The 27,478-nt window shown below is 44.1% G+C and overlaps 1 protein-coding gene across 1 annotated transcript; it reads left to right on the top strand.

The window, feature by feature from the left end:
* The first annotated feature begins 6,157 nt into the window (after positions 1 to 6,157).
* Strip1 (striatin interacting protein 1) lies at positions 6,158 to 25,565 on the top strand. Its single transcript, XM_046467151.1, has 21 exons — positions 6,158 to 6,354; positions 9,765 to 9,834; positions 10,739 to 10,813; positions 11,091 to 11,225; positions 11,327 to 11,447; positions 12,231 to 12,299; positions 13,297 to 13,403; positions 13,513 to 13,640; positions 15,146 to 15,328; positions 15,688 to 15,905; positions 16,922 to 16,987; positions 17,096 to 17,159; positions 18,383 to 18,454; positions 18,875 to 18,949; positions 19,140 to 19,237; positions 20,579 to 20,705; positions 20,933 to 21,033; positions 21,829 to 21,895; positions 22,402 to 22,506; positions 23,138 to 23,342; positions 24,640 to 25,565. Exons 1-21 carry the CDS (start codon positions 6,175 to 6,177, stop codon positions 24,885 to 24,887), a joined length of 2,514 nt encoding a protein of 837 aa, XP_046323107.1. The 5' UTR covers positions 6,158 to 6,174; the 3' UTR covers positions 24,888 to 25,565.
* The last annotated feature ends 1,913 nt before the right edge of the window (positions 25,566 to 27,478 follow it).

Here is a 27,478-nt window from a genome sequence, read left to right as displayed (position 1 = left end):
TGAACTTAGACTGATATTCAAACTACTTTCCATTCCCTTCAAGGCCTTACATGTTTCTGGCCCCAGAATTGCACGGCTCTTCTGAACTACTATTCGTCCAAGCTCACTCCGTTCCCCATTCTAACCTCAGGGCCTGTGCATATATCTGGTGACTGTCCAGATTCAATGTTCCCACCTTGAATCTTTGTAGAGCTCTCCTTTTCTTGTAAAACTCCCACAAAAGCTCACCCTCAGGTCTGCCTTCCCTGGGCAGCCTACCTAATACATAGTCACATAGGCACACTGCTACCTGCCGCCTTCTAATTCCTTACACTTCTTTTTTACTTCTTCTGATGAAGTCTCTCTCTTTTTTTGAAATTATTTTTATTAGTGCATTATAATTATTCCTAATTGTAGGCCAGGCTCAACCTTGGCTTCCCTTTTGGTCCTTGTTGAATCCAGTTTGAGCAACCTGCTAAATGTATAGAGAAAATCCTGCACCCTTGGTCACACTGTTGATTTACTAGCACCCAGGCCTGCCCTCAGCAATAATCTTATCAAGTCAATTTAGCCAGAACCCCTTGTCCTTGATGTTTTGCCGTCGTAATTTTCTATCCACCAACCTTCAGCCCACTCCATTATAAATGCCCACTTATCTTTGTTGGAATAGGAGTTGGGTCCAATCTACCTTTCTCACCACCAGACTCAGTTGCAGTGGTTCCTATACTGGTTGCCATGACCCCCCCTGCCCCGGCCCCAAATAAAGTCTGCCTTATCATCTTTTTTTTTTAAAGGCAGCTTTTAAAAAAAGGCACCTTATTGCCTTTCTCCACATTTATGGGGAGGCTGCCAGCTCCTCGCCAAGGGATCCTTCTTTCTACCCCAGAGGGTGTAAGCCACTGGAGAAAATAAGTCAGAAATAATTAGTGAAGAACAAAAGACACAGAGTCAGAAAAAATAGTTTTAAAGCAGAGCCCCTGATAGATCCAGCCCACACAGGAGCTGGACAATTAAAAAATGTCTCTTGTGGTTTATTTAAGGGGGTACATCAAAGGCAGGGATAAGGTTTCAGGGGTGGAGTCTTGCTTCTTGATGTCTTGCAGTCAGCAGGTTGATTGGCATCTTGGCAGGTCACACCCATTCCTAAGAGGTTGTGCTACTATAGCAGGTCACCCCATCTCCGGTGCTGTGTGGGGCCAGACAGAGCTGAGTAGAAATTCACATGTATTTGGGTGATCACCTTTTCACTAGGCTGAAATGCTGATGTAGTCCACGCATAGCCCATGGATGGCTCTCCACACACATTAATTTTTATTGGTCCACCTTATTGCCTTAACAGCATTATGAGTAATTTTTTCTCTTTAACAGTTATGGTATAGTGGCTCAGATAGGATCAGATTCATGATTGGACCCTTGGGCCCCTCACTCAGGACCCCAAGTGTGCACCACTGAAGTTTTTTGTTTTCATTCCTGATTGACTGGCCCTGGATTCAATGGTGAGTCAGACTGGTCAACCATTGACCACCCCTCCCAACAAATCTTCACTGAAGCTAATAAGGAGAGGTTTTGATTCTTAAGATTCTGAGTATACTTTCTGAAGCTGGGATGGATGAATGTCAGGCTTCTTTTTTTTTTTCAGAGGTATACTGCCTAGGCTGGAGGGTCTTCCTGGCTCTCTTTCCTAATTTGTGTTCATTCCTGACTCCCTGAGGTCAACTTTTTTAGTTATTGATGGACACAATATCTTTATTTTTATTTATTTATTTTTATGTGGTGCTGAGTATTGAACCCAGGGCCTTACACATGTGAGGCAAACGCTCTACCACTGAGCTACAACCCCAGCCCTGGAAGTCCTTCTTACTAGCTCTCTTGTGATGCCTCCATGTTCTCTTTATTTATCCTACATTGTCCACGGGAACTCATCAGTTCACTGAACAACCTTCTCAGATCCCTACTTCTTCGTCCCCTCTGTCCATCCCTGCCAGACCTTTTTTCCTTCCCACTCTAGTCCTCCAGTCACTTGAGCTTGAGACCCACCTGCTATTAAGAGACTCCGGGATCCCAAAGTGGCCGAACAAGTAAAACAACTAATGGGAAACAGACTGAATGGAAAGCCACTGAGATGGGCTTTGGAGACCTTCAGACAGCTTCTGGATGACTCCTCAGTCCACTCCTCTCCTAATTAAGTCCAAAGTCTCGATGAGACGGACTTTTTTTAAATTTTGGTACCAGGTATTGAACTCGGGGACACTCAACCATGGAGCCACATCCCCAGCCCTGTTGTGTGTGTGTGTGTGTGTGTGTGTGTGTAATTGTAAATGGACAGCATGCCCTTATTTTATTTGTGTATTTTTTTATGTGGTGCTTAGGGTGGAACCCAGTGCCTCCCACGTCCAAGGAAAGCGCTCTGCCACTGAGCTACAGCCGCAGCCCCTTTAGAGATAGGGTCTCACTGAGTTGCTAACCACCTCGCTTCTGCTGAGGGTGACTTTGAACTTGCGACCCTCCTGCCTTGGCCTTCCAAGCATGCACCACCCAGCCCGGCTAGGACTGTAAGACTTCTATTTGCATGTGTCTATATGTTTATGTATGTCTATTTACACGTGGTACATCTATGTGATTTTCTCCCACCTCCAGGTGATACTGCCAAAAGCAGCCTGAAAGAGGGCTCTATGTAACTGGTTAAAGAAAAATAAGCTCTTACATAAATCAATCATAAAACTCTCAGAAAAACAGGAACTGACCCAAATGCTTTTTCATTTCATATAATTTGAGCAATCTTTGGTAAATGAATGTATTGTTGGTTTAGTAAAAAAATAAAGAGAATGAGTTTCCCCTCAGAATTGTCAGCATTATATATAATGCAGACATATAACTTAGATTCTATCTAGTTTTACTAAGTCAAATGCACTCATGTTATTTCTGTTACACAATTCAAGCATAATTGTTGAGAATGAGTGAATTAAATAAATGTGAGATAAAAGCTTATAAGCAAACTTTTCAACAATGATTATGCTTTATGTCTATTTAAAAGTATTTTCAAAATTGCAATGGTGCACACCTGTAATCCCAGCACCTGGAAGCCTGAGGCAGGAGGATTGTGAATTCAAAGCTAGTCTCAGCAAAAGCAAGATTAAGCAACTCAGTGAGAACTTGTCTCTAAATGAAAAAGAAAATAGGGGGACTGGGGTTGTGGCTCAGTTGTAGAGCGCTTGCCTAGCACATGTGAGGCACTGGGTTCAAACCTCAACACCACATTAAAAAAATAAATAAAAATAATAATAAATAAAATAAAGGCATTGCTTCCATCTACAACAACAAAAAGAAAATAATAAAAAATAAAAAAATAGGGCTGGCAATGTGGCTCAGTGGTCGAGTACCCCTTAGTTCAATCCCTGGTACCAAAAAAAGCATTTTATCAGCCCAACTCAAATCTCTTAGTAACTGAAAGCCTTAAAGTTATGCTAAATTAAACGACAAATATTTATTGAATAACTAGATCATTTCTAAGTAAGACAAAGTATTGAAACATTATTGCTGAACATACATTTGTCTACTTTTGGCTTCTTATTACACAGGAACTCAAAATACTTAGGTCTGTTAAACATTTCTGTGTCACGTTAAAAATTGTACTAGAAGAAAGCTCACACTAAGAGAAATTATTAAAGGGTTGTGGCTCAGCGGTATAGCGCTCGCCTAGCATGTTCGAGGCCCTGGGTTCAATCCTAAGTACCACATAAAAATAAATAAATAAAATAAAGGTATTGTGTCCAATTACAACTAAAAAATAAATATTAAAAAAAGAAATTATTAAATGGTATATTCATAAATTTTCTACAGAATGCTTGTGTGACAGTTCACAATTGCTTACTTTCCAGTTTTGATTAGAAATTTAAAAACTAAAGAATAGAAATTCTAATTTATATATATATATATATATATATAATTAAAATGACTAGAAATAACAAAAGAAACAACTTTGTACACAAAGTATGCACAGAAAATAACATGTATTTTTGGTAAGAACAGTTATAAGGTATCTTTGCTAAGGGAAAAAAAAGTAATTCTGTAGTTTAAAAAAAAATGACAGGTTCTTTCAGAGTCAGAAAGTAAGATGAAGGATGAAAACTAAAATGATATAGAAAGTTGGGGAGGGAGAAAAAGGGAGAAAGAATTCTGTGTGGTCAAGCTGTCTAAAATTGAATGAATTTATTATAAGGGCTTTACAATGATTCTTAATATCAAAAATACATTGGTATAAAACTAGAATTTGGTCTTGTCTATGTTAAAATTACAGTTTTCTTGCAGTATTGGTCTGATCTTGAGAAGAGCTGGAAAAGGTTTTTCTTTATCTTTTAAGGAATCTGACTAGAAAAGCAAGATTATATATTTCATCAACTTAAGTTTCTGGGCCCATTGCTATGACCCATTTTTTAATAAAGTCTGCCTTACCCCATCTTTTTTTAATTTTTTAATTGTCAGTGGACCTTTATTTTATTTATTTGCAGTGCTGAGAATCAAACCCAGTGCTTCACACATGCTAGGCAAGCGATCTACCACTGAGTCACAACCCCAGCTTCCTGCCTTACCATCTTTAACGAGTGTCATGAATATTTTTTCTTTAATATTTCTCAGTATTTTTGACTCAGGGTCTCACTAAATTGCTTAGGTCTTCACTAAGTTGCTAAGGCTGGCTTTAAGCTTGCAATCCTCTTACCTCAGCCTGATGAACCACTGGAATTACAGAACAGGCATGAGCCACTGCACCTGGGCTTCACATTTTTAAATTAATTTATCTTTTTTGTTGTTGTTGTTTTGGTATCAGAGATTGAACCCAGGGAGGCTTAACCACTGAGCCACATCATCAGCCTATTTTATGTTATTTTAACACCAAATCTCCCTAAATTGCTGAGGGCCTCACTAAACTGGTGAGTCTGGCCTTGAATTTGTGCCGCCCTCCTGCCTCAGTCTCCCAGTAATTGGGATGACAGGTGTGCACCATTACACCTGGCTTAATGTATGTTTTTAATTGACACATAATTGCACATATTAATGAAGTAGAGTGTGGCATTTCAATACAAGTATACATTGTGTAATGATCATATCGGTGTAACTGGCATATTTAGCATCTCAAAGATTTATCTCACTGCTGCCCCCCCCCCCCCCCGACATTAAGTCCAGTGGTCCTTTACCACTGAGCTGCAATCTCTAGCCCTTTTTATTTTCAGCAAGGTATGCAAAATTGCACGGGCTGACCTTTAATTTAAGATCATCCTGCCTCAATTTTCCAAACCTCTGAGATTACAAGCCTGGGCCAGCCTGCTCCACTATTATTTCCTTACCCATTTTGAAATAGTCATTAATTGTCAAGCGTGGTTATCCTACTGTACATGAGTAGTTATTATTCACCTACACCCCTGTACCCAGTAACCATAGTCTCTGTTCCTTCTTCTCTTATTATTTCCCTAATATATATAATTGTTTACTGTCCGGCCCACCAAGCACTGTAAAGTACCATCAGTGTAGAAACTTGACTAGTGTCCCATTCTATCCCACTTGCCGGAGCACAGGAGACATTTATTAAATGCTTACTGAATGCATGATTAGCAGAATGATTAGTTTTTTGTCAAAACTGTATTTATGGGGCTGGGGTTGTGGCTCAGTGGTAGAGCACTCGCCTTGCACATGTGAGACCCTGGGTTCGATCCTCAGCACCACATAAAAATAAATAAGTGAAATAAAGGTATTGTGTCCAACTACAAGTAAAAAATATTTTTTTTAAAAAATGTATTTATTCATTGTTTGCATTATCTCCCCCATGTGAATGTAAACTCCATGAAGGCTGGGATCCTATCCTTTTGTTCACTACTACATTTCCCATGTCTTCTACAAGGATATGACCCTGATAAGTGCAAAGTGATATTAGACGGGCAACTAGATTTAAGGAACTAAATGAGTTGTTATATATAAAATGGCATCTAAATGGAATTGGAAGGAGGGGAAAACTGAATATAACAAAAAAGGGAGCGCTTTCTGGCAGTGGGAATCTCGGGAAGTGTGTAGAAGCCAAGATGGCTTACAGAGCTTGCCGCCACACTCAATATGGCAACCAGAGAAATTTCCTGGAGGAACTAACGCGAGAATTGCATGACTGCAACTATCCGTGAATTGAGCTGGGGGTGTGGAACAGCCAAGATGGAGCCGGCAGCCGGTGTTCCTGGCCCGCTGATTGTGAACAACAAGCAGCCCCAGCCACCGCCACCTCCGCCGCCCGTAACCGCGCAGCCTCCACCAGGGGCACCGCGGGCTGGCGGGGGCCTCCTGCCCGGGGGCAAAACCCGAGAGTTCAATCGCAACCAGCGCAAAGACTCGGAGGTCAGGAGCTTGGCGGGGGAGAGGCCAGCACTGAGTGGGCGGCGGCGGGGTCCCGGGCCGTTTCAGGGCCAAGCTGGTCTTGCCAGAGGGCTTGGAGGGTCGGGTCGGGGAGTTGTCACTTTATAGCAAAAGGAGTTTCAAGAGAGGCTGCAGCTCCAGGAGATGGAGGCGTGAAGGCGGGACCCCAGCCGCGATCTCCTCCACTGTGACTGAAGCCACTGATCGCCCCGCTTGCTTGCCTGGGGCCTGGGGCGTGGGCGGGGCCTCTGGTCCAGTCCCGTCCTAGGGTGAAGAGCCGCGGGTCTGCCGGTGCCCTGGAGGTCGGCAGCCGCGCCCCCAACCCCTAATTATCTTGGGCCTCTGTTCCTGGGCGTGCGGTGGATCGCGCGTATTGGCAGGAAAGAGACCATAAATATGGGTTTAGAAATCGCTTAGAAGCCGAACAGGGCCCATTATCAATACTAGAGCTGCGTGGACAGCGGTTGCGAGAGTAGCAGGGGAAATAATCCCGCGTCCCTCCGATTTAACTAATGCAGGCTAAGGAAACGGGCAGACGGTGCCTAGTGTTTGATGTTACCAGTGCGACTGATGCTGAGCCGTTGAAGATCAGAAATACACATTTTAAAACATACTTTAGGGCGCAGAATTCCCTCCTCTTCTAAGTGAGCCCTGCCTCCTCTTATTGAGACACCGTAGTCTGGAGCAGACTATTCACCTCGCCCTAAGTTAAAATTCCTCCCACTTCTTCCCTTTGCAGAATTCGTGAATGAAGACACACTTTGCAGAGTTTTAGGGCTTCTTAATCAGCCTGTTCCCAGAGTACTTACTATGTGGTCCTCTTCACCTGAGTCAGCTCCTAGGCTGATCAACAGTCTGGCGTTATTTAATGAGAGGGAGTTCCTCATTGTCCAAGCATGATGTTCCAGCTCATACCAAAGAATGAGGATACTGTCTTTAGACCTATACAATCAGTTTCTCTCAATCATCTGTTTTTTTTTTGGTTGTTGTAAGCCCACTCCTCTAGTAAAATGTGAAAAATGGGCAAGCCCCAAATAGCGGAACCTTGAGTTTTAAGTAAATAATTGAAGAAGCAAAGAAGCCAACCATTTATGAGTCTTTCCATGATGGGATGATGGGACATCAGTGGTGTCTATTCAGCAGTTTTTCAAGTGTGGAGGATTAGGAAATTGGTGAGGGTGAATCCATCTTCTGATCATTAAGGGATTTTTTTGTTGTTGTTTTGTTTTAGGGAGTTAACACCCCAGTCCTTTTTATGTTTTATTTTGAGACAGTGTCTTGCTAAGTTGCTGAAGTTCTTGCTAAGTTGTTGAAGCTGGCCTCAAACTTCTGATCCTCCTGCCTTACTCTCCAGAGTAGCTGGGATTACAGGCATGTGCCACCCCACTAGCAGGAGTTATCTGTGTGTGTATGTGGAGCTGGGGATCAAACCCAGGGCCTAGTGATTACTGCTAAGCTACACCTACAACCCTCATTTTAAAAAATAGTTTTACATTTTCATAAGTGGCCATGAATGGTCAGATAAAAATATTCTTTATTGCAATTTATTTATTTAGTGGTGTAGGGGATTGAATTCAGGGCCTTGTGTATGCTAGGTAATTGTTTTGTCACTGACCTGCACTCCTAACCTCTATGATGCATTTTAATTTCTCTTTCTACCCTTTAATATCCACATAGATTCAACACATGGAAGGCCAGTCAAACAGACAGGGAGACCTATCTATTAAATTCATGACTTAGAGTTACTTATAATACACTCTTTCTCTTGTCAGTATTTTGGGAGCCTAATCATATCTGGAGGACAAGGAGGCTAACATTTGATGACCATTTATTTCGTGCCTCATAATTTAAAAAGAATATTTTTAGTTGTAGATGGACATAATAACTTTATTATTAGTAGTAGTATTAGTAGTAGTATTTTTAATTTGGTGCTGAGGATCAAACCCAGTGCCTCACACATGCTAGGCAAGCACTATACAACTGAGCCACAACCCCAGCTCTTGTGCTACATAATTTTAATCAGTCTGTAAAAACATTCAAAGTAGATTTTTATCATCCCCATTTCATAATGAAGAAACTGATGCTCAGTAACTTGTGAAAGTGTACACTATTGTCTATGAAAAAGAAGTAGAGGGACTGGGGTTGTGGCTCAGTGGTAGAGTGCTTGCCTTGCACATGTGAGGCACTGGTTCGATCCTCAGCATCACATAAAATAAATAAGTAAAGCAAAGGTACTGTGTCTATTCAACTAAAAAAAAATTTAAAAAAAAGAAGTAGAGTTCTTGCTTGTAAGTGGTCTTTGTCTTCCCAAGTAAATTTTTAAACTTTTTATTTAATTTTTAAACTATTATTTGTTTTTGTGGTAGTGGGGATTGAACACAGGGCTTCCATATTGCCAGGCAAGCACTCTACCACTGAGCAACATCCCTGCCCTTTTATTTTATTTTAATATAGGTATCACTAAGTTGCCCAGATTGGCCTAGAATTTGTGATCCTCCTGCCTCAGCCTCCTGAGTCGATGGGATTGACATGTGTGCACCACTGCACCCAACTTCTTTCTTTACCTTTTTTCTGTGGTGCTGGGGATTGAACCCAGGGCCTGTATACACTAAACAGTTGCTCTACCACTGAGTGGACACCCCCCAGCCCCTGGAGTAAATCTTAATTAAACCTAAGAATTTACCTGTCTCTTCCTCACTTCATTTTTCTTCCCAGTACAGAGCATCCAAGATGGCATGTTATTAGTGATCACCTGTCTCTAGCATTAAAAAATTGTTTTTGGCATATTCTCTCCTCTGTGTGGGAGGGAAACCAATGTGTTCCATTTTTGCCTTCCCTGTCACTTGTCACAGAAATCTGAGACATGGGCAGGAAAGCTGAGGGTTTCAGTACTCACTTTGTCCAGAACTGTTGATAACCTACTAGCCAGAAAGAAGTGAGGCTTCTGGATTTTTTACCACTATATGGAGTGATCATTCCCTGCACAAAGTAGAAGCTTTATGTTTGTTCATTGAACATGTATGTATTTGAATGTAAACCATGCATTCTCTCATTCGTTCCGGCCAGGTACCTTGCTAGACAACTGTGGAATGATTTGGTGAATAAAATGGACAAAATTGCTATTCTCATGGAAAGGCAGACACTAAACAAATACATCAGTATATAATTATAAATTTTGATAAGTGCTCTGAAAACAAAGTATTAGTTGTTCTGAGAAGGTTTAACAGTGAGAATTGGGCTATCCCAGAGATAAAAAATAGTATGATAAACATAAAAAAAGTAGAGGCAATGATATCCTATAATATAGCAGTGTCTCTTGAAGCATATTTGTTTTTCCTTTGGAAACCACTCAGGATAATCTTTCACGGAAAGCTCCCTCCTTTTATCAACAGGGTTATTCTGAGTCTCCAGACCTGGAGTTTGAATATGCTGACACAGACAAATGGGCTGCGGAGCTCTCAGGTAAAGCATTTTTTACCTGAAAAAATGCTTCATGTTATTTGAGGGTAGTTTTTTCTTATTTGGTCTGTAAGAAAATTAAGAATGAATATTATTTTGGAGTTCATTGTTTTACCTAGTTAGATCTCTCAATGGCATGTATAAAACAAGTATTAATTATTAGATTCAAGCTCTGCATATCTCATAACTTTGAATTGCCCTTTACTTTTATGAAGCATCTATTTGTTGTCAGCCCAGTCCCAGTGTGGGACCGTGATGCTCCTTGAACACATACCCTCGCCCTGACAGTGTTCTCTTAAAGCAATGGGTCATGAGGGATGCTGGTAAATGTGCTTGCATCTGTGCACATCTGTTGCTGCCATTGTTGCTCATGTGCAAAGTGATCAGTGTGAGTTGTTTTTTCAGCCCTCATAATATAGATTCTACTCAGAATGTAGCACTTGGGAGACCTGTGTTTAGGGTGATGGTTAGCTGCTGGCATGGTGGGATAGATACACATCAGACTGAAGTGCTCAGATTTTTTTTTTTTTTTTTTTTTTTTTTAAATATTTATTTATTTTTTTAGTTCTCGGTGGACACAACATCTTTGTTTGTATGTGGTGCTGAGGATCGAACCTGGGCCGCACGCATGACAGGCGAGCGCGCTACCGCTTGAGCCACATCCCCAGCCCCGAAGTGCTCAGATTTATACTTCACTGACTTTCTGGTTGTAAGCTATGAGGCAGGTCACCATTCTGTCCATTGTGTACTTCAGACGACTAAGTCATAGAGAATATAGCCCAAGAGTCCCTGTGATTAAGGAACAGAGCTGGGATTGGAAACAAATGCCTTACTCACCCTGCTTCATGTGAGACTTGGTATGGAATGTAGTCGTGGAGCAGCTGATGATGAGATTTGTTCTTGACAGAGCTTTACAGCTACACAGAAGGGCCAGAATTCCTGATGAATCGGAAGTGCTTTGAGGAAGACTTCCGGATCCATGGTGAGACTTTTTGATTCCCTTCACCTTGCATCAGGAGAGCTGTAGGGTTTATCTTAGTCATATGAATGACCTTAAATCATCCTAGATATAACATTTAGAGTGGGCCTTATGCACACTTTCTGAGAAATTCAAATTCATAGAGTAGCATTGTGACCATATTCCTTACATAGGGAGTATATTGGTCCTGTAGTGATACCAATCCTGAGGAATAACACTGAATTCATTCCATTGTGAGGATTTTTCTGGGCTGAGATATAACTGATCTCTTGCCCTGCAGTGACAGACAAGAAGTGGACCGAGTTGGACACCAACCAGCACCGTACCCATGCCATGAGGCTCCTGGATGGCTTGGAAGTCACTGCCCGGGAGAAGAGACTCAAGGTGGCCCGAGCAATTCTCTATGTTGCCCAAGGTACTGTGTGGACTTCCTCAGGGACCCCTGGTACCTCTGCCAGTGATGTAGCTCAGTCAAATGTGTGGAGTTGCTTGGCAAACTTTGCCCTGTGTTTTCAGGAACTTTTGGGGAGTGCGGCTCAGAAGCTGAGGTGCAGTTCTGGATGCGCTACAACATCTTTCTGCTCCTGGAGGTGGGCACGTTCAATGCCTTGGTGGAGCTCCTCAACATGGAAATAGAGTGAGCACCTCTGCTTGCAGGGCTTGAGTAGGGAAAGCAAGGAAGGGGAAGGGGGACAGAACTGGCAGACTGACTGACTTTGAGAAGGGTAAATGGGCTACCTGGGGCTGAGGGTCTGGTTCCAGGCTGTTTTGACTAGCAGGGGTTGAATAATGAGGAAGTTGCTCAACCACACCTTAAAGACTAATAAAGATTAATGACAGGTTCCTGCAGCTCCCTAACACTGGAGCTTCCTGCCCAGGCCTAATGCACCAGTCAGACAGCTTCTCATTTTGAACTCCTTTTTGAACCCTGTATTTTCCTTGGACTTTTCCTTTTGGTAGGAGGTCAGATACAAGTCTGACATGTGGGCTCAAGCCTACTTTAGCCTGTCCCTTGTCCACTGAGTAGGTCAACTGCTGTTCATTTAAGAGTAATGCCTTCAGTAATAATAATTAAGAACACTGAATGCTACACGCCCCAGGCATTGTTCAGGATGTCACATGTACTGATTCATGTTAATGACATGGCTACTATTATCACCCCCATGTTATAAATGAAGAAACTGAGGTACAGAGAAGTTGGATACCTTGGCTAAATGTACATAGTAAGTATTAGAGTCAGGATTCAAACCTTGGCTGTCTGGTCCAGGGCCTAAGTTCCTAACCATTGTTCTGTCACCTCTTATGCAGTCTAAGCACACACCATAACATTTGGTTCCCCCATGAGACAGTTCATTCTTATGGGGCATCACTTATCACTGCTTTGCTGGCAAAAGTGCTGATTCTTGTATCTCTCCTGCAGCAACAGTGCTGCGTGCAGCAGTGCGGTGAGGAAGCCTGCCATCTCCCTGGCTGACAGCACAGACCTGAGGTGAAGCAAGCAGCAAACCTGGGCACCTTGAGCTTTAGCCAGAGAATGAGCTCAGAGCAGAGTGTGGGAGGGTGTCTTTGGGTTTCCTGACTGTGGGTGCATTCCTTCTGCACATACTAATCTGCAGGTGTGATGGGCTCAGTGTGAGTAGTTAGTCCTGCTGAAGGCTTTACCTATGACGGAGGTCTAGAAAATAGAGGAAATCCATGGTCAAGATACTTAAGAGCCACAGTTAAGTCCAGCCCACACTACTAAGACTTTTTGTGGAGTATTTTACATTTGAATGAAACGTAATGTTGCTCCCTGGCCTCCCACCTTCTCATGTGCACAGCTTGATTCCTATCTACACTCATTAGTTCTAGCCACTTCACAATGTTTCATGGCTTCACAGGAAGTAATAGTAACTGCTGAGGAATCAGATCACCTTTCTACATTTGAGGGTTGAAATCTGTCTCTTTTGGTGAATTTGGAAACTTTTCAGACTGGATATTTGTGGTGTTCCCCATGTATTAAGGTCCCTTGGTGTCACCTCCTGATTTCCACTCCATTATGGTAAACTCTTCTTGTTCTTGCTGTGCTCCTGTCCTGCTTTGACCCCCATAACTCACTCACACCTCCTTGGTTTTCCCATTCCAGGAAGCTTAGGTCAGTAAGTTCTTTTGGCCTTTTTTTCATACTCATTTATTCCACAATCACTTGGTAAGCACCTGCTTTGAGTAAGCACTTTTTTAGATATGAAATACAAGGCAGAGTAAGATCTGGTCCTAGCCAGAGCAATGAAACTCTGAAGGAAGCATGAGGAGGGAAATCCTTTAGCATTCTTTTGCTTGGTGGAAGACACAGCTTGTCACTTTTCTTAGTTTTCTTTGCATTACAGCCTTCCTCCACCAGCTAGCCTTTGTACACAGATATTTTTGTGTTAGCTGGGATGTGAGGAAGCCAAGGGTGCCCCTTTGTCCCCTGTCCTACTCCGTTATGAGCTGGCTCTTGTGCTCAGGGTTCTGCTCAACATCATGTACCTGATTGTGGAGAATGTTCACCAGGAGTATGAGGGCGACAAGGCTGAGTGGAGGACAATGCGACAGACCTTCAGAGGCGAGCTGGGTAAGGCCCTGGGGATCCTCTTAGAGGCCCTGCCTGGGAGCTGAGACTAGAGGGCTTTGGGAGGGTTTTGTTGCTGCCTGTGGTTCTGATGCCCTTGGGTTACCTCCAGGCTCCCCGCTGTACAACAATGAGCCATTTGCCATCATGCTGTTTGGGATGGTGACCAAATTTTGCAGTGGCCATGCTCCCCACTTTCCCATGAAGAAAGTTCTCTTGCTACTCTGGAAGACAGTATTGGTGAGCACCTTCTTAGGGGGAACTCTCAGGTGCTGGGGATGGGACAGGAGGGATACCTTGTACAGTCAGCCATTCATTTCACATCCAAGGATTCAGCCAACTCGGATCCAGAATATTTAGGGGGAAATGTATTTGTATTGAATATGTAAACTTTTTTCTTATCATTCCCTGAAATATACAGTATAACAACAGTTTATGTAGCATTTACTTTGTGTTAAATATTATAAGTGATCTAGACATGATTTAAAGTATGCAGGAGGATGTGCCTAAGTTATATGCAAGTATTACACCATTTTATATAAGGGACTTAAGCATTTGCAGATTTTGGTAACCACCTGGGGGAGGGGTTTGGGAAGGGGTCCTGGAACCAGTCCCCCATGGATAATTAGAAATGACTACATTTGCTTTTGAATGCTGAATTATGTGAAAATGTAACCCCATTGGTGTTAAATTATAAAAAGCTCCTAAAAGGAGGTGACAAAAGAAATGTCTTTTGGCCCCCAACAGCCAAAACAGCTTTTGAGTCAAAATAGATTGGCTTCCTGACCCCTTGATGCTATTTTCTCAGTCATAGAATAGCTTCACCCCAGACATGGCACCTCTCAGAAATCACCTCCCACACCTGGAGTTTGGAAAGTGATTTGAGGCAATTAAAGCTGGTATAGTTGGGGGGTCTTTCCTTTCTATCAGATGTCACTTAAGAGAAGCCAGGATGAGCCCTGAGCTAGCCTCTGTTTTCCTCAGGGTCTGGTATGAAACTGCCTAGCTGGGGAGAGCATGGGGCAGGGGCTGGCTTGGGGGTATTGTCAGCAGCCACCTTGGCCAATCAGGAGCCCTTTCCTCCAGGAGGATGCTTCTCTCTCGAAGGCCTGTCCCTTTCTGCAGCCAGGGATTAGGGAGCTTCAGGCCCCTTAGAAGTCATCTACATGTTTTATCTTGGCCACACATCCTGCTGGTTCCTCACAAAGCCTCACTGAAGCCAAAGAAAAGCTGAGTTGCTCAGGGACAATGATACTAAGTAGCTTAAAATGTAGTTTGGGCTTTTAGGGAGATGTTTAGATGTTTTTGTCCTCCCGTCCTCTTAATTTGAACAACCAACAGTATGTTTCTAGTTGGACTTTGACAACTGGCACACACAACTTTTAAAGCAAGCATCTGCTAGCTTTTCTAGAAACTGAAAGGGATGGGGTTTCCAGTCTGCTGCTTTTTAGAACTGAAGAATATGTCACATGTAGAGAGTTGTCACATGTAGAGAGTTAAGTGTGTGCACTAGGTTCCATCAACTGGTATTTTACTCTTTCTTTGCTGTTTTTTTCTCCTCTCCCTTGCCAGAGTCACTGGATTCTCCTTTAGGGGGTAGCTTTAGTTCCTTGTTCAGAGGATGTGTGGGTGTCTGTAAAGACAGGTCATCATGATGTCACTTGTGCTTTTTGAGTCTGACACCATGATCAGGGACCTACCTGATGGACATTATGACCCTGGCTTTGCATCCCTGTCTGATGCAGTGCACACTGGGTGGCTTTGAGGAGCTGCAGAGCATGAAGGCTGAGAAGCGTACCCTCCTGGGACTACCTCCTTTGCCTGAGGACAGCATCAAAGTGATCCGCAACATGAGAGCTGCCTCCCCACCAGCATCTGCCTCAGACCTGATTGAGCAGCAGCAGAAACGGGGCCGTCGGGAGCACAAGGTAAGGTAACAGAAAGTCCTGGGACTCTGAGGGCTCTAGAGATACACACAGGCAACAGCATTGTCCTTGGAGGAGTAGGTGCTGAGAATCTGCTCTGATCAACAAATGCCTCCACAACAGGGATGTTATCTTCATCCCAGACCCAGTGTACAGTGGTACTCAGGACATGGCAGTTTTGAGGGGTTAGAGCAAAAAATGATTTGTCATTTGGTTCCAGTTTTGACTACTTCTCTGGGTTCTCCACTGTTCTCAACTCTCTGCCTGACATCTTTCTGTGTTCTAGCCACACTCCCTGCATTTCCTTTTTCCATCTTGTCAGTTGGCTCTGGATTCCTCACCTCCCTTCCCTTTGTTTTTAGGCTCTGATAAAACAGGACAATTTAGATGCCTTCAATGAGCGTGATCCTTACAAGGCTGATGACTCTCGAGAAGAAGAAGAGGAGAATGACGATGACAACAGTCTGGAGGGGGAGACATTCCCCCTTGAGCGTGATGAGGTGATGCCTCCCCCACTACAACACCCCCAGACTGACAGGCTTACCTGCCCAAAGGGGCTTCCATGGGCTCCCAAGGTCAGGTGAGTCTCAGACTTCCAGAACATACTTGGCTTCTGAAGCCAGAGCCTTCACACCCTGAGGCCAGCATCTGGCCTGAGTCCCTATGCATGGTCCTTTGTTGGGCTAGGCTGAAATTGGCTTTGGGACAAGGCTCTCTTAAAGTACCTTGTGTTGTCTTCGGGACTTCTAAGGTTGGCCTTGGTCTCTCACAAAGTAGCCCTTATATGGCTTCCAAGTTAGTAATCTGAGTTAGCATTTGGTCAGACTTGCTAGTGAAGAAGAATAAGGAAAAAAGTAAAAATTATTTGGGCAAATCGATTCCTGCCTATCCTGAAGTTGTATGTATTTGTTCATTTGTTTTTTTCAGTGCTGGGGATAGAACTTGGGGGCCTTGTACATGCTAGACAGAAAAATAATAGATTCAGGAAGGGTTTCCTCAGAACCATAATTAAGATATTTGAGATATATGGGGGTGAATTGACAAATGGGAGGATACCTGGAGATACAAAAATGGTATCTTTTTTTGATGGGAAGTAATTTAAGAAATAGAGGAGCATATGAAAAGATATAAAAATCACTTTATTAATCCAGATAAAACTTCAGTTTTCAGTATTCTGTGAAGTGAATGCAGAATAGGTCATCATAAAATGCAAGTGTGCATTGTTTGAGACAGGAAACTGACCCACATGAAAAGTCAGTGGTTTATATGTCTGTGTTTAAGAATGTTAAATATTTAAGAAAGCCTATTGAAAGATTTAGTACTGTCTGAATAAAAGTATGCTTTGAAGTTTGATGTATCTATCATCTTAATTTTATGAGTAAAATAGTTGCACATATTTGTAGCTTGTTAACTCAACAAAACTATCAAGAACAACAAAATAGCTGAAGAATTTCTGATTTTTCATCCTTTTTGAAAAGGAAAAATAATTGAGAGACTTTTCCTTCTCCTGGTTCACAGTTTCTGGATATTCTATTTCTATTAACTGAGACACCTTAAAGTAGTGTTTGTTAAAACCTTTCTTGTTTCCTTTGGCAGAGAGAAGGACATTGAGATGTTCCTCGAGTCCAGCCGCAGCAAATTCATAGGTTACACTCTAGGCAGGTAAGTGCAATCTGAGTTTCTTTCAAAGTTCATTCTCCTGGCCTTTGGTGTGTGGGGACCCGGATGAATTGGTGTCAAGGCTTATCACAGGCCTTCTTTGTTCTCCAGTGACACCAACACAGTGGTGGGGCTGCCCAGGCCAATCCACGAAAGCATCAAGACTCTGAAACAGGTAAGTGGCTCTGGGTGAGCCTTTGGTCTGTTTGATCCCCAGTGAGTAAAGTGAGCCCAGCCTGAGGGAACAGCTTTTCAGGACTGTTGTCTGCCTGCCAACAAGAGCCAGAACAGGGCAGCCTGGGAAGCAGCTCTTCATAGGTTTGATGGCTTGAAGCTAGGTTTTTGTTTGGCACTAAGCCATTCATTAGAGAGTATTTTACCTGCCGGTCATTGGGTTTTTAAGGGGTCTAGCAAAACCCTTTTTCTTGCCCACATTTTCAGGTAGAGGAGTAGGCAGATAGAGGAATAGGCAGATGAAAATTGCAGAGCCAGCTTTTTCTGCTCATGGAGCAATTGAGGAATGAGGCTTAAGAAAACCATATTTAGTTTCCAAATATCATACTTTCAGAATTAGGCAGGCTCATATACCCAGTCCCAGGCAGGGCTGGAAGGCCCTGCTGGGATTGGTGGAGGAGTAGGAAGGGGACAAGCTGTCAGTTCTCAGCAGGCAGGCCAGCAAATTCTAACAAGGATGGAGAAAGGGATTAGGCTAAGACTGTCCTGTTTCTGTCCCATAGTCCCCAATCACAGAGGAGAGCAATGGGTAAGAAGAAGGGGCAGGGAAAGACCAGAGTGTTAAACCTTCCACATGGGAGGTGACATCCAGTGTGGGGAAGAGCTGTCTCCCCTAGTGTGCTCCCCTATATCTAGAGTGTTAACTGTATATTTTGGAAACATTTTTGAAATTTGTAGCAACAAGTGGTGTCTGTGCAGCTAAGCTTTTTTTTTCTTTTTTAATATTTTTAGTTGAAGATAGATACGATGCCTTTATTTATTTATCTTTACATGGTGCTGGTGATTGAACCCAATGCCTCACACATGCTAGGCAAATCCTCTACACCGAGATACAACCCCAGCCTCTGCAGCTAAGCTTTTTTAGTATATACTTGTTTTTGCTTTTAATAGCTTTTTTTTATATCACTGTAGCTACCTGGAAGCGCTTTTCCCTCTTTTTTTTTTTTTTTTTTTCTCTAATCTACTGTGGGCTTTTTATCCTGGTTCTCACCTACAGAAATATTTTGGGTTTGAAATTTTAGTTGGGGGTCTTTGTGGTAACTTCGCCCTCTTCTAGAAGACCATGTGTGAAGAAAAATGTATGGGTCGTTGCCAAGGGATAGGGAGTGTGGTCAGAGCTCAAGGGCTGTTTTCCCCAGTGCCCCCTCTCCTGTCTCTACCCAGCACAAGTACACATCGATTGCAGAGGTCCAGGCGCAGATGGAGGAGGAGTACCTTCGCTCTCCTCTCTCAGGGGTGAGTTGCAGCCTTCTGCCCACAGGGTCCCCAGATGTCCGTAGGTCCTGTGTTGGGACTCAGCCCTGTGCCTGGTGCATGTCTAACATTGAGTGCAAGCTCTGAGCCAGGCACCTGATTCTGAGTACCAGCTCCACCAGTCAGTGGGTGGCAACTTGCATGTGCCTATCTCTCTCTCTGCTTTGTTTCCCTACCTGTAAATGGGAATACTATTGCCTTCTCCACAGGGTTATAATAAGGATTAAGTGAGTTATTATTAAGTGAAGCATCTAGTGTACTGCCTGTGTGCATTTTGCTGTCATTATCACCAATGTCATTCTTTACGTTGATAACTTAAGAATTCTCCAGCCAGCTAGCAAGCTGGCTCAGGAGATTGTAGCCTGGACTGGAGTTTTGTGTTTGTACTCTTTGTGTTAAAAGGGAGAAGAGGAAGTTGAACAAGTCCCTGCAGAAACCCTCTACCAAGGATTGCTCCCCAGTCTGCCTCAGTATATGGTGAGTGCTGGGTGTGCAGGATCCCTCTCAGTAGCCACCAGTAGGTACCTGCAGTGGGATCCCTTTCCCACCTCACTGGCCAGCCTTTCTTGAGGCTCCTACCACCTGAGGACCTATAGGAACACTGCTTCTTTGGACTTTGTCCTGATCTTGGGCTCTCACATGTGTCTGAGCAGTCTGTTCTTCCCAGATTGCTCTCCTGAAGATTCTGCTGGCCGCAGCTCCCACCTCAAAAGCCAAAACAGACTCAATCAACATCCTAGCAGATGTCCTACCTGAAGAAATGCCGTGAGTGTCATTCCTGTGAATGGAGCAGGTTGGGGGCAGAGGGCAAAAGGCAAATAGTTTTTAGGTTGGTTTCTGTTTTGGTCCTGACTTCCCTGCAGGTTAACTTGAGGGTATTTCTGACTCACTACTGACTTCAGTAGTTTCACTGGTTGGGGAGATGATTTTAGACCCATTGGCCTGGATTTTAGTGTAGACTCTGCTACTGAGTGAACTCCTGGGTGAATTGGAAAAGTCATTCCTCTTTTGTAAGTGGATAGAGTAGCTTATGACATTTTCCAGAGCTCTACCTCCAAAGCCATGTAATTGGGATACCTGGAATGGTAGGGTCAGTTTCTGGGTAGTTTGCCAGTCATAGCTGTCTGTTCCTGTATGGAGTCTCCCATTGGCCAGTGAACTGGCAGAATCCTGGAAAATGTCTCATGAAATAGAGTGAAGCCCTAAGGGTTCCTCCTCCCTGGGCTTACCTCTTCTCTTTGTGAGTACAAACCAAGCTTGTGTTCCACATTAAGAAGGAGGGGGGCCCTCACCTAATCAGCCTGTCTACCTGCCAGTGCTGCCAAGTTCTTAGCTCACCTTTCTGGTGGCTGTGGCCCTGATGTCTGGCAGTAATGGTCAGGTGAGGGAGGAGGCAGGACTGGCAAATACAAAAGGGAGAATCACATAACACTAGGCCATCTTGATAGTCTTGGGAAAAAAGATTCCAGAGTTAAATATTGTATTTTTTCTTACTCAGATTTACAATGAAAAGTCCTGAATTAAGAAACTGATTTAACTTGGTGCTTCCTAAATTTATCTGACTTAAAAACTTTATTTACTTTATTCCATATTTTTTTTTACTTTTTTCCCATTTACTTTTTTTTTTGAGAGAGAGAGAGAGAATTTTTTAATATTTACTTTTTCAGTTTTCAGCGGACACAATATCTTTATTTTTTATTTTATGTGGTGCTGAGGATTGAACCCAGCGCCCTGCCCATGCCAGGCAAGCGCATTACCGCTTGAGCCACATCCCCAGCCCTACTTTTTTTTTCAATGCTACAGAACACACTTTGGGGAATTCAGGTGAATATAGCAGCTAAAGTTTAGGGGTGATCTTGAAAAGGGGAAATCTATGTTGGAAAAAACAGCAGAGAAATAGACTAAGAATGTATTTGGGGGCATCACAGAGAAAAAATAAACTGTGCAGAGTTAGATTGCTTGGGAGGTGGTTGAAGCAGTAGATCTGACTTCTGAGATGACCATGGGGACCTTTGCCCAGAGGACTCAGTAATCCATCTCCTCTGTGTGCACTTAGAAAGAGGTGCAGTGCATGCCGGCAACTCATGTGCACACCTGTGTTTTCAGCACCACAGTGTTGCAAAGCATGAAGCTGGGAGTGGATGTGAATCGCCACAAAGAGGTCATCGTTAAGGCCATTTCTGCTTTGCTTCTGCTGCTGCTGAAGCACTTTAAGTTGAACCACATCTATCAGGTACGTGCAGGACCTTCCTTCCTGTCTGCTGGGCAGAAGCCTCAAGCAATATTGCTTCTCCAGCTTGAAAAAGTGGGGTGTTGGCCTTTGGACCCACTTGACCTCTACATGAATGTTTGAAGACACTGACCTCTAATCTAGACTTTGTATGACTAGAGGAAAGAGGGTAAGGTATTGAGGGACATGCTTTTTTGTCTTTTTGTTTTGTTTTTTTCTATTGGTTTCAGTTTGAATACATGGCCCAGCACTTGGTGTTTGCCAACTGTATCCCTTTGATCCTAAAATTCTTCAATCAAAACATCATGTCCTACATCACTGCCAAGAACAGGTGATGGGGACCAGGGACCAGGAAGGAGTGGGTATGGCCAGATGGCAAGGCTCCTAGCTGTTCTCTCCCACTGAGTCCATTCAGCTAATATTTTTCCAGTACCTCTGAGCCAGAACTCTGCCAGACACCAGGCATAATGATGAATAAGATAGGGCTCCTGCCTGAAGAAAAGTCAGTGTGCCAAATCTGAGTCTAACTAATCTAGTGACAGATGACTTCAGTATGTGTATGAGCTGGGGGCTCTTACCTGGGCTCCAGTGGTACCTTCATTATCCCTTTAGCACTGTTTTTTTTTTTTTAAGAGACCATCTGGGCCATCCTTCTCTTGAATGTATGAACTGTATAGCCCTGCCTGCTAACTCTTACACACACAAATGCACTCATACTACCTAGTACTATCTGCACTTGAGAGTGCCTGCTTATCAATAGGAGACACCATGGGATAATTGCCAGCCAGGACACCATCTTGAGTGGGACTTAGCATAAATTATTTGCTTTGAGCTGTATCTCCCCTCCAGCCCCCCAGATTTATTGCTATGGGAAAGGCTGCACTAGAGTCTCTATCCCTTATAAGATTACAAATCAGTGTCCACCCACCGGAGGCCCTTTCAAGTTCCCTTATAGTAGATATGTCCTTGTCTTACAGTGAGGGAATTTGGGGTGGGACAAACAAGGTAGATCTCTCCTTCTGCTTTAACAAGCAAGGAGAAGAGCCAGGAACCATCTCAGTCATAGATGTTCCACCAGATCCAGGCCTGGTTCATGGTGGATGTGTGGGTTCTCTTGCCTCTGCAGCATTTCTGTCCTGGATTACCCTCACTGTGTGGTGAACGAGCTGCCAGAGCTGACTGCAGAGAGTCTGGTGAGTGGTTGGGCTCTCCCTAGCTTCCCCTTTGGCAAAGTTTGCCATCCCAACCCAGGGATAGAGGACCTTCCACCAGAGGTCACATCTGAGTGCCTGGCTTTTAAAGCACTAGAAGTGCACAGAGGGTGGAGGGAGGGACCTTCCAGAGTGGAAGGACTTGAATATATGGGATAATCAGTCAGGGAGCCGATCTTCAGGGGTAGCTGGCCCAGAGCTTGTCTAGGAGAATTGCTTCCTTCAGCATCTATACTAGACTCTGAAACCAGAGCCCCCAGTTTTATGGCCCATGTTTCCTGCAGAAGAAGTCTAGTAAGCTCACTACCCCCTTAATTCCCTGCCAACGTTTAGAGTGGTGTTCCCCTTGGGCTTCTTTGAGAGGAGGTAGTTCCTGGTAGAGGCATGGGCACCTAGTCTTTTGTGTCAAGTTTGTTGAGGACCTTTTGGAAACTGCTGAGAACCCTGCAGCTATGAGGGTTGTGATTGTTCCTGGGTTTAACCTATAGGAAGCAGGTGATAACAACCAGTTTTGCTGGAGGAATCTCTTTTCTTGTATCAATCTGCTTCGGATCTTGAACAAGCTGACAAAATGGAAGCATTCAAGGACAATGGTGAGTCAGTGTGGTTGGCACATCTGAAATTGGGAATTCACAGAAGAGTGCCACACCTGTACCTTCCCCTCCCCTCTGGGAGCAAGGGATTTGAGGACAGGGCATGCTGCTGCAGTCCTGTCCTTCTCACTTAGCTTTGCTGCTGTAGCCATGTCCTCACATATTAAAGGCTGGTCCCTGATTTCTTCTTGACAAGTTGAACCAGAATAGGCTTCATTGTGCACTGTAAAAAAAAACCCACACTCAAAGAAAAGCTCTTTTTCCATCCTCTTAATCTTGATGGGTAACATGACCAGGATTTGGGGTCTTCCTTAACCCTGAGTCTCAGCATACCTTTGGAATGGGGAGGTCCATGAATTCTCTGAAATTATATGTAGGTACACATGGGGATGTTCTGGTAGGACTCCATAGCTTTCTTTAGATTCCGAAGTGACCCATAATTAGGGTGACCATCCTGATTTGTCTGGAACTTTCCCAGTTTAGCACTCAATGTCTCATTTACCAGCAAACTCCTCAGTTCAAGGGAAACTGAGATGGTTCATCACTCTGTCTATATAACCCTGGAAGCAGCAAATGGTGGTGCTCGAATTTCTTCTGTCCTCAACTAGACTGCTCACTGTGCCCTACCCAGATGCTGGTGGTGTTCAAGTCAGCACCCATCTTGAAGCGGGCTCTGAAGGTGAAACAAGCCATGATGCAGCTGTATGTGCTGAAGTTGCTCAAGGTACAAACCAAGTACTTGGGGCGGCAGTGGCGCAAGAGCAACATGAAGACAATGTCTGCCATCTACCAGAAGGTGCGGCATCGGCTGAACGACGACTGGGCATATGGCAATGGTGAGATCACACATGAAGCAGAATTGGAATAAGGTGTGGGGAAAGGTAACATAGCTCATTCCCTGCCCAGGGTACCTCAGAAACCTTTCTCTACCGAGCTTCCTAGAAAGGAACAGAAGAGAACAGGAAGCCCAGCTCCTGCTTTTTTGGCATCAGGATGGGAGCTCTGGGGAAGACTTGGAAAGCAACCCAAGTTAGGCATCTGTAGTCATCCTTTGTTTCTCTCTCTCTCTCCCCTTCAAGCCATTCCATGTCTAGAAATTGTCACTAAGGTTCTACCCCTTTATCATCCCCACTGCACCTGGACAACTAAACTCTTACAGCTTCTGACTGGCTCTCTGATCAGTTTCTTCCCCTCTATCTGCACTTCAGACTTAGTCCTAGTGATCTTTTCAACACACAAATTCTGTTCTCTCTCCTCCTGAGTAAAATCCTTTGTTAGCTTCCTATTTCCCTTAGAATTAGAGTTGAACTCTGAAGCAAAGCAGGTGAGATTCACTCATCTTCCTTCCCTCTCCCCCTCCCTAATCTGATCCTCCTTTTCAACTTCATTACCTCCATCACACCCAGGGCTGTCAGTCCAGACTCCATCACACCCAGGGTTCCGAGTATAAGGAGTCCTTCAGGTATCCACCAGGGATTGGTTCTAAGACCACCTGTGGATATCAAAATCCAGATTCTCATGTCCCTTCAGTTACAGGTTCAGCATCAATAGATATGGATGGAATCTGACTGTACTTGCTTCTGAAATATTAGCCATGTCATTTCCCACTTCTGACCCTCTGTATGTACTGTTCCATCTACTCAGTCCCCCCATGTACCCTTACTCTTCTGTGTCTGCTTGTTACCATGATACAGTTCCTGGCATGTAGCACTGTAGCTATATGACTGTCAGTATGCCAGTCAATTTGTGTGGGCCCAGGGTGGCACCCAGTACCTGGTCAGGGAGTTGAGAGAGGATGAGAGGGAATCTCCAGGTTCCTGCCTCTAACCCCAGAGAGCCAGGGAGAACCTCATCTTCAGAGAAGTGTGTTTCACATGTGGCTCTCCCTCTCTGGGTTTACATAATCTCTGTAATAAAAGCCTTTCTCAGATCTGGCTTTTCTCCTTAGACCTAACTCTCCTTTATATCTAGGAAAGAATTCTTATCTTCCTGGGAATGGGCTTCAAGGTGTCACGGTTCTAGTTAACAATCACCCCACTCAACTCTGGCCAGCCTAGCCTCTGAGCCTCAGGGAACCCATGAAGAACTGCTGTAGGGCTGGGCTCCTAATCGTGCTTTTTTGCTTTGTCCCAGATCTTGATGCTCGGCCTTGGGACTTCCAAGCAGAGGAGTGTGCCCTACGTGCCAATATTGAACGCTTTAATGCCCGGCGCTACGACCGAGCCCACAGCAACCCTGACTTCCTGCCAGTGGACAACTGCCTGCAGAGTGTTTTGGGCCAGCGGGTGGACCTTCCTGAGGACTTCCAGATGAACTATGACCTCTGGTTAGAAAGGGAGGTCTTCTCTAAGCCCATTTCCTGGGAAGAGCTGCTGCAGTGAGAAAACAAAGGGTGATCACACACCTGAGAGATTGTCCTGGTCATTGCTGCAGTGCTCCCATCCACCTCCAGGTGGCAGCACAGCCCCACTGTGTCCTCAGCAGTGCTGGGCCTGTGGTTGGCCTCTGTTCTCCCAGCATCCTACTCCTGAGCAGTCATCTCTGCTTGGGATCCACTCTTCTTTTCCTCCCCTCAACTCCCACCCTGCTCTCTTGGACATGGTTGGTTGCAACTCATTTTGAGGTCAGTCCAAGGCTGGCAAAAGCTGGGAAGGGGTGGGTACCCCTTGTCATCACATCTGAGTTCGAGAGTCATGCTGACTCTCCATAAGACTGCAGCCTTGGCATGTCAGCTTTCCAAGGAAAAGGGTTTAATATTAGGGCCAAGAGCAGAAAGTTGACATCTTGGTTGTGCTCTGGAGGTTTCTGATGTCATTCCAGCCGCTGCCTCAGTTTCATCCAGGGGCAACAGCAGAGGCTACTATAGCTGCTGCACACCTTATTTTTTGGATGGGACTGAGGTAGAGAGAGAGGCTTCCCTTAACCAGAGGTGCCTGTTTCCTTCTGGGTTTGCAAGGGCCTGTAAATATCTCTATAAATCTGTGTGTATTCTCTTGTGTCATGTTGGGATTTTTAATGTATTTGTGTATTCTGTTTACATTAAAAGGAAACAAAAACAATCCCCATGGCCTTGTCTGCAGAAAATGTGGCCTCTAAAAATCTCCAGATCTCAAAAGTAGCTTTTTCTGCCAGCATTGATAGGTCACCCATTTGTCCTCTGTCAGGATTTCTGCCTTTCTCATTCATTTCTGCCTTTCTCATTCTCATTTCTGCCTTTCTACAAATTTCCAAAATGTCATCTCCCCACATCAGTCTTGGATGGCTCCAACCCAGCTCCAGGGCTCCAGGTTATGGAGTTATGAGTGTTCCTGCACCCTGGGTTTGTTATGGTTTCGGTGGGAGCCCCAGCTTTCTTAGAATAACCCTCCCTGAGCTGGCCTCAACCAAACCAGTTTCAATGCTTGGTCATAGTGGAGGTCAGCTGCTCAGACCCTCACTGGGGCACATGATTGAGATTGAGAGGAAATTTAGGTGCTCAGAACCCAGGAAACAGACCATCAGGAGCCAGCTTCACAGTGGGAAAGAGTATTAGGGGAGTTTCCCATGGCCGAGGGAGAAGCAAGGAAAACCTTAAGGCAGGTAGGCATCAGTTTGAGGCCTCCTGGAACCTACATTTGCTCTCAGATCCCTAATCAAGTCTGGCTCTCTCTCTCTCCACTTTCGGCCTCTACCTCAGTGGATATTACCATTTTCATTACTGGTGAAAGGACTGTTTCCTTTTCAAAATTGCTAGAAGGTTCTTTATCTTACTTCTAAGCAGTATGTATGAGGCCTTAAATCTTCAAAGGGGTCTTGACTGATAAAGGAAGCATTTTGCAGAGAAAGTCCCCTTTGTTGGTGCATAGGTTTGGTGCTTGCTGAAACTCGGGATTGGCCATGCTGTGCAGCATAATTAGGAGCACCAAACAGAAGCCATCAGTGCACTCAAGGGTCACAAAACCTTTGGGATGGGACGTCTCTATGACTGAATGGCACTTTTTCCCAAAGGAACTTGCACAGGACAAAGGAGTTTGACACTGTTCTTGGGTGTGTGATGGATTTTTTTTTTTTTTTTTTTTTTTGGCCAGGACTGATAGGAAGTATGTATCTTGAGATTCCCATGTGGTAAAGATAGCTTCTTCACATTCTTACAGCATGCAACCAGGTCACTGAAATTGCGTGGCCTGAAGCTTTGGTCCCCTTCTCTGTTGACTTCCCAATCTCTCCTCTAACCTGCAGAAAAAAACACAGGACTGTCAAACCTGAGCAAGTGAATCCCTTCATCTGTTGGCCCAGACACTGGCCCAGGGAGGGCAAGGGGCTTTTCACAGCTGCAGAGTTTGCTAGTGGTATGTTGAACCCAGGTCCTTGTGCAGAAATATCTTTTGGAGCCACCCAGTCATTATATCACATCAGGATGATGAGATAGGTGGGGTACACAAAGCCCTTGATAAATGCTTAACATAGAATATTGTTTATTGCTAAGCCAGTTGTGGTCCAGAGCTCCTTATCCACACAGGGTCACATTACTTGAGGCTTATATCCCTTTGAAGATGGGAACTGTCCCTCATTAATCATAAGAGTACCACTTAATGGAAGCCAAACAAGTGCCAGACACGATATCGTACATTTTTCTACTTTAGTTTTCAGCAAATGCTGAGTATTTACTATGCCAGCTACTGTTATAAACACTTTATGTAGAATATCCATTTCTCACAATAAGCCTGAAAGGGAAATACCATTGCAATCCCTGTTTTGCATATGAGAGGACCGTGGCCCAGAGAGGGTAAAGAACTTGCCCAAGATCTTATAAGGGCTAGAGCTAGAACTTACACCCAGGCCCTTGCAATATACGTGTTCCACTTTATACTAATCATCCCCAGCATATTCCACCAGTGTGCCCATTTGTTCACCTCAGTCAGTACTTAGTATTTGCTCTATCCTGGTCCCTGGCACAGAAGAGTCATGGCAGATGTCCCTGGCTTTAGGTCCT

Source organism: Marmota monax, unplaced genomic scaffold, assembly GCF_021218885.2.
Source record: "Marmota monax isolate L192 unplaced genomic scaffold, Marmota_monax_Labrador192_F-V1.1 WCK01_AAM20220418_F8-fsc00181, whole genome shotgun sequence".
NCBI lineage: Eukaryota > Metazoa > Chordata > Mammalia > Rodentia > Sciuridae > Marmota > Marmota monax.
The sequence above is the reverse complement of the archived record's forward strand: the minus strand, read 5'-3'. Positions and strand labels throughout refer to the sequence as shown.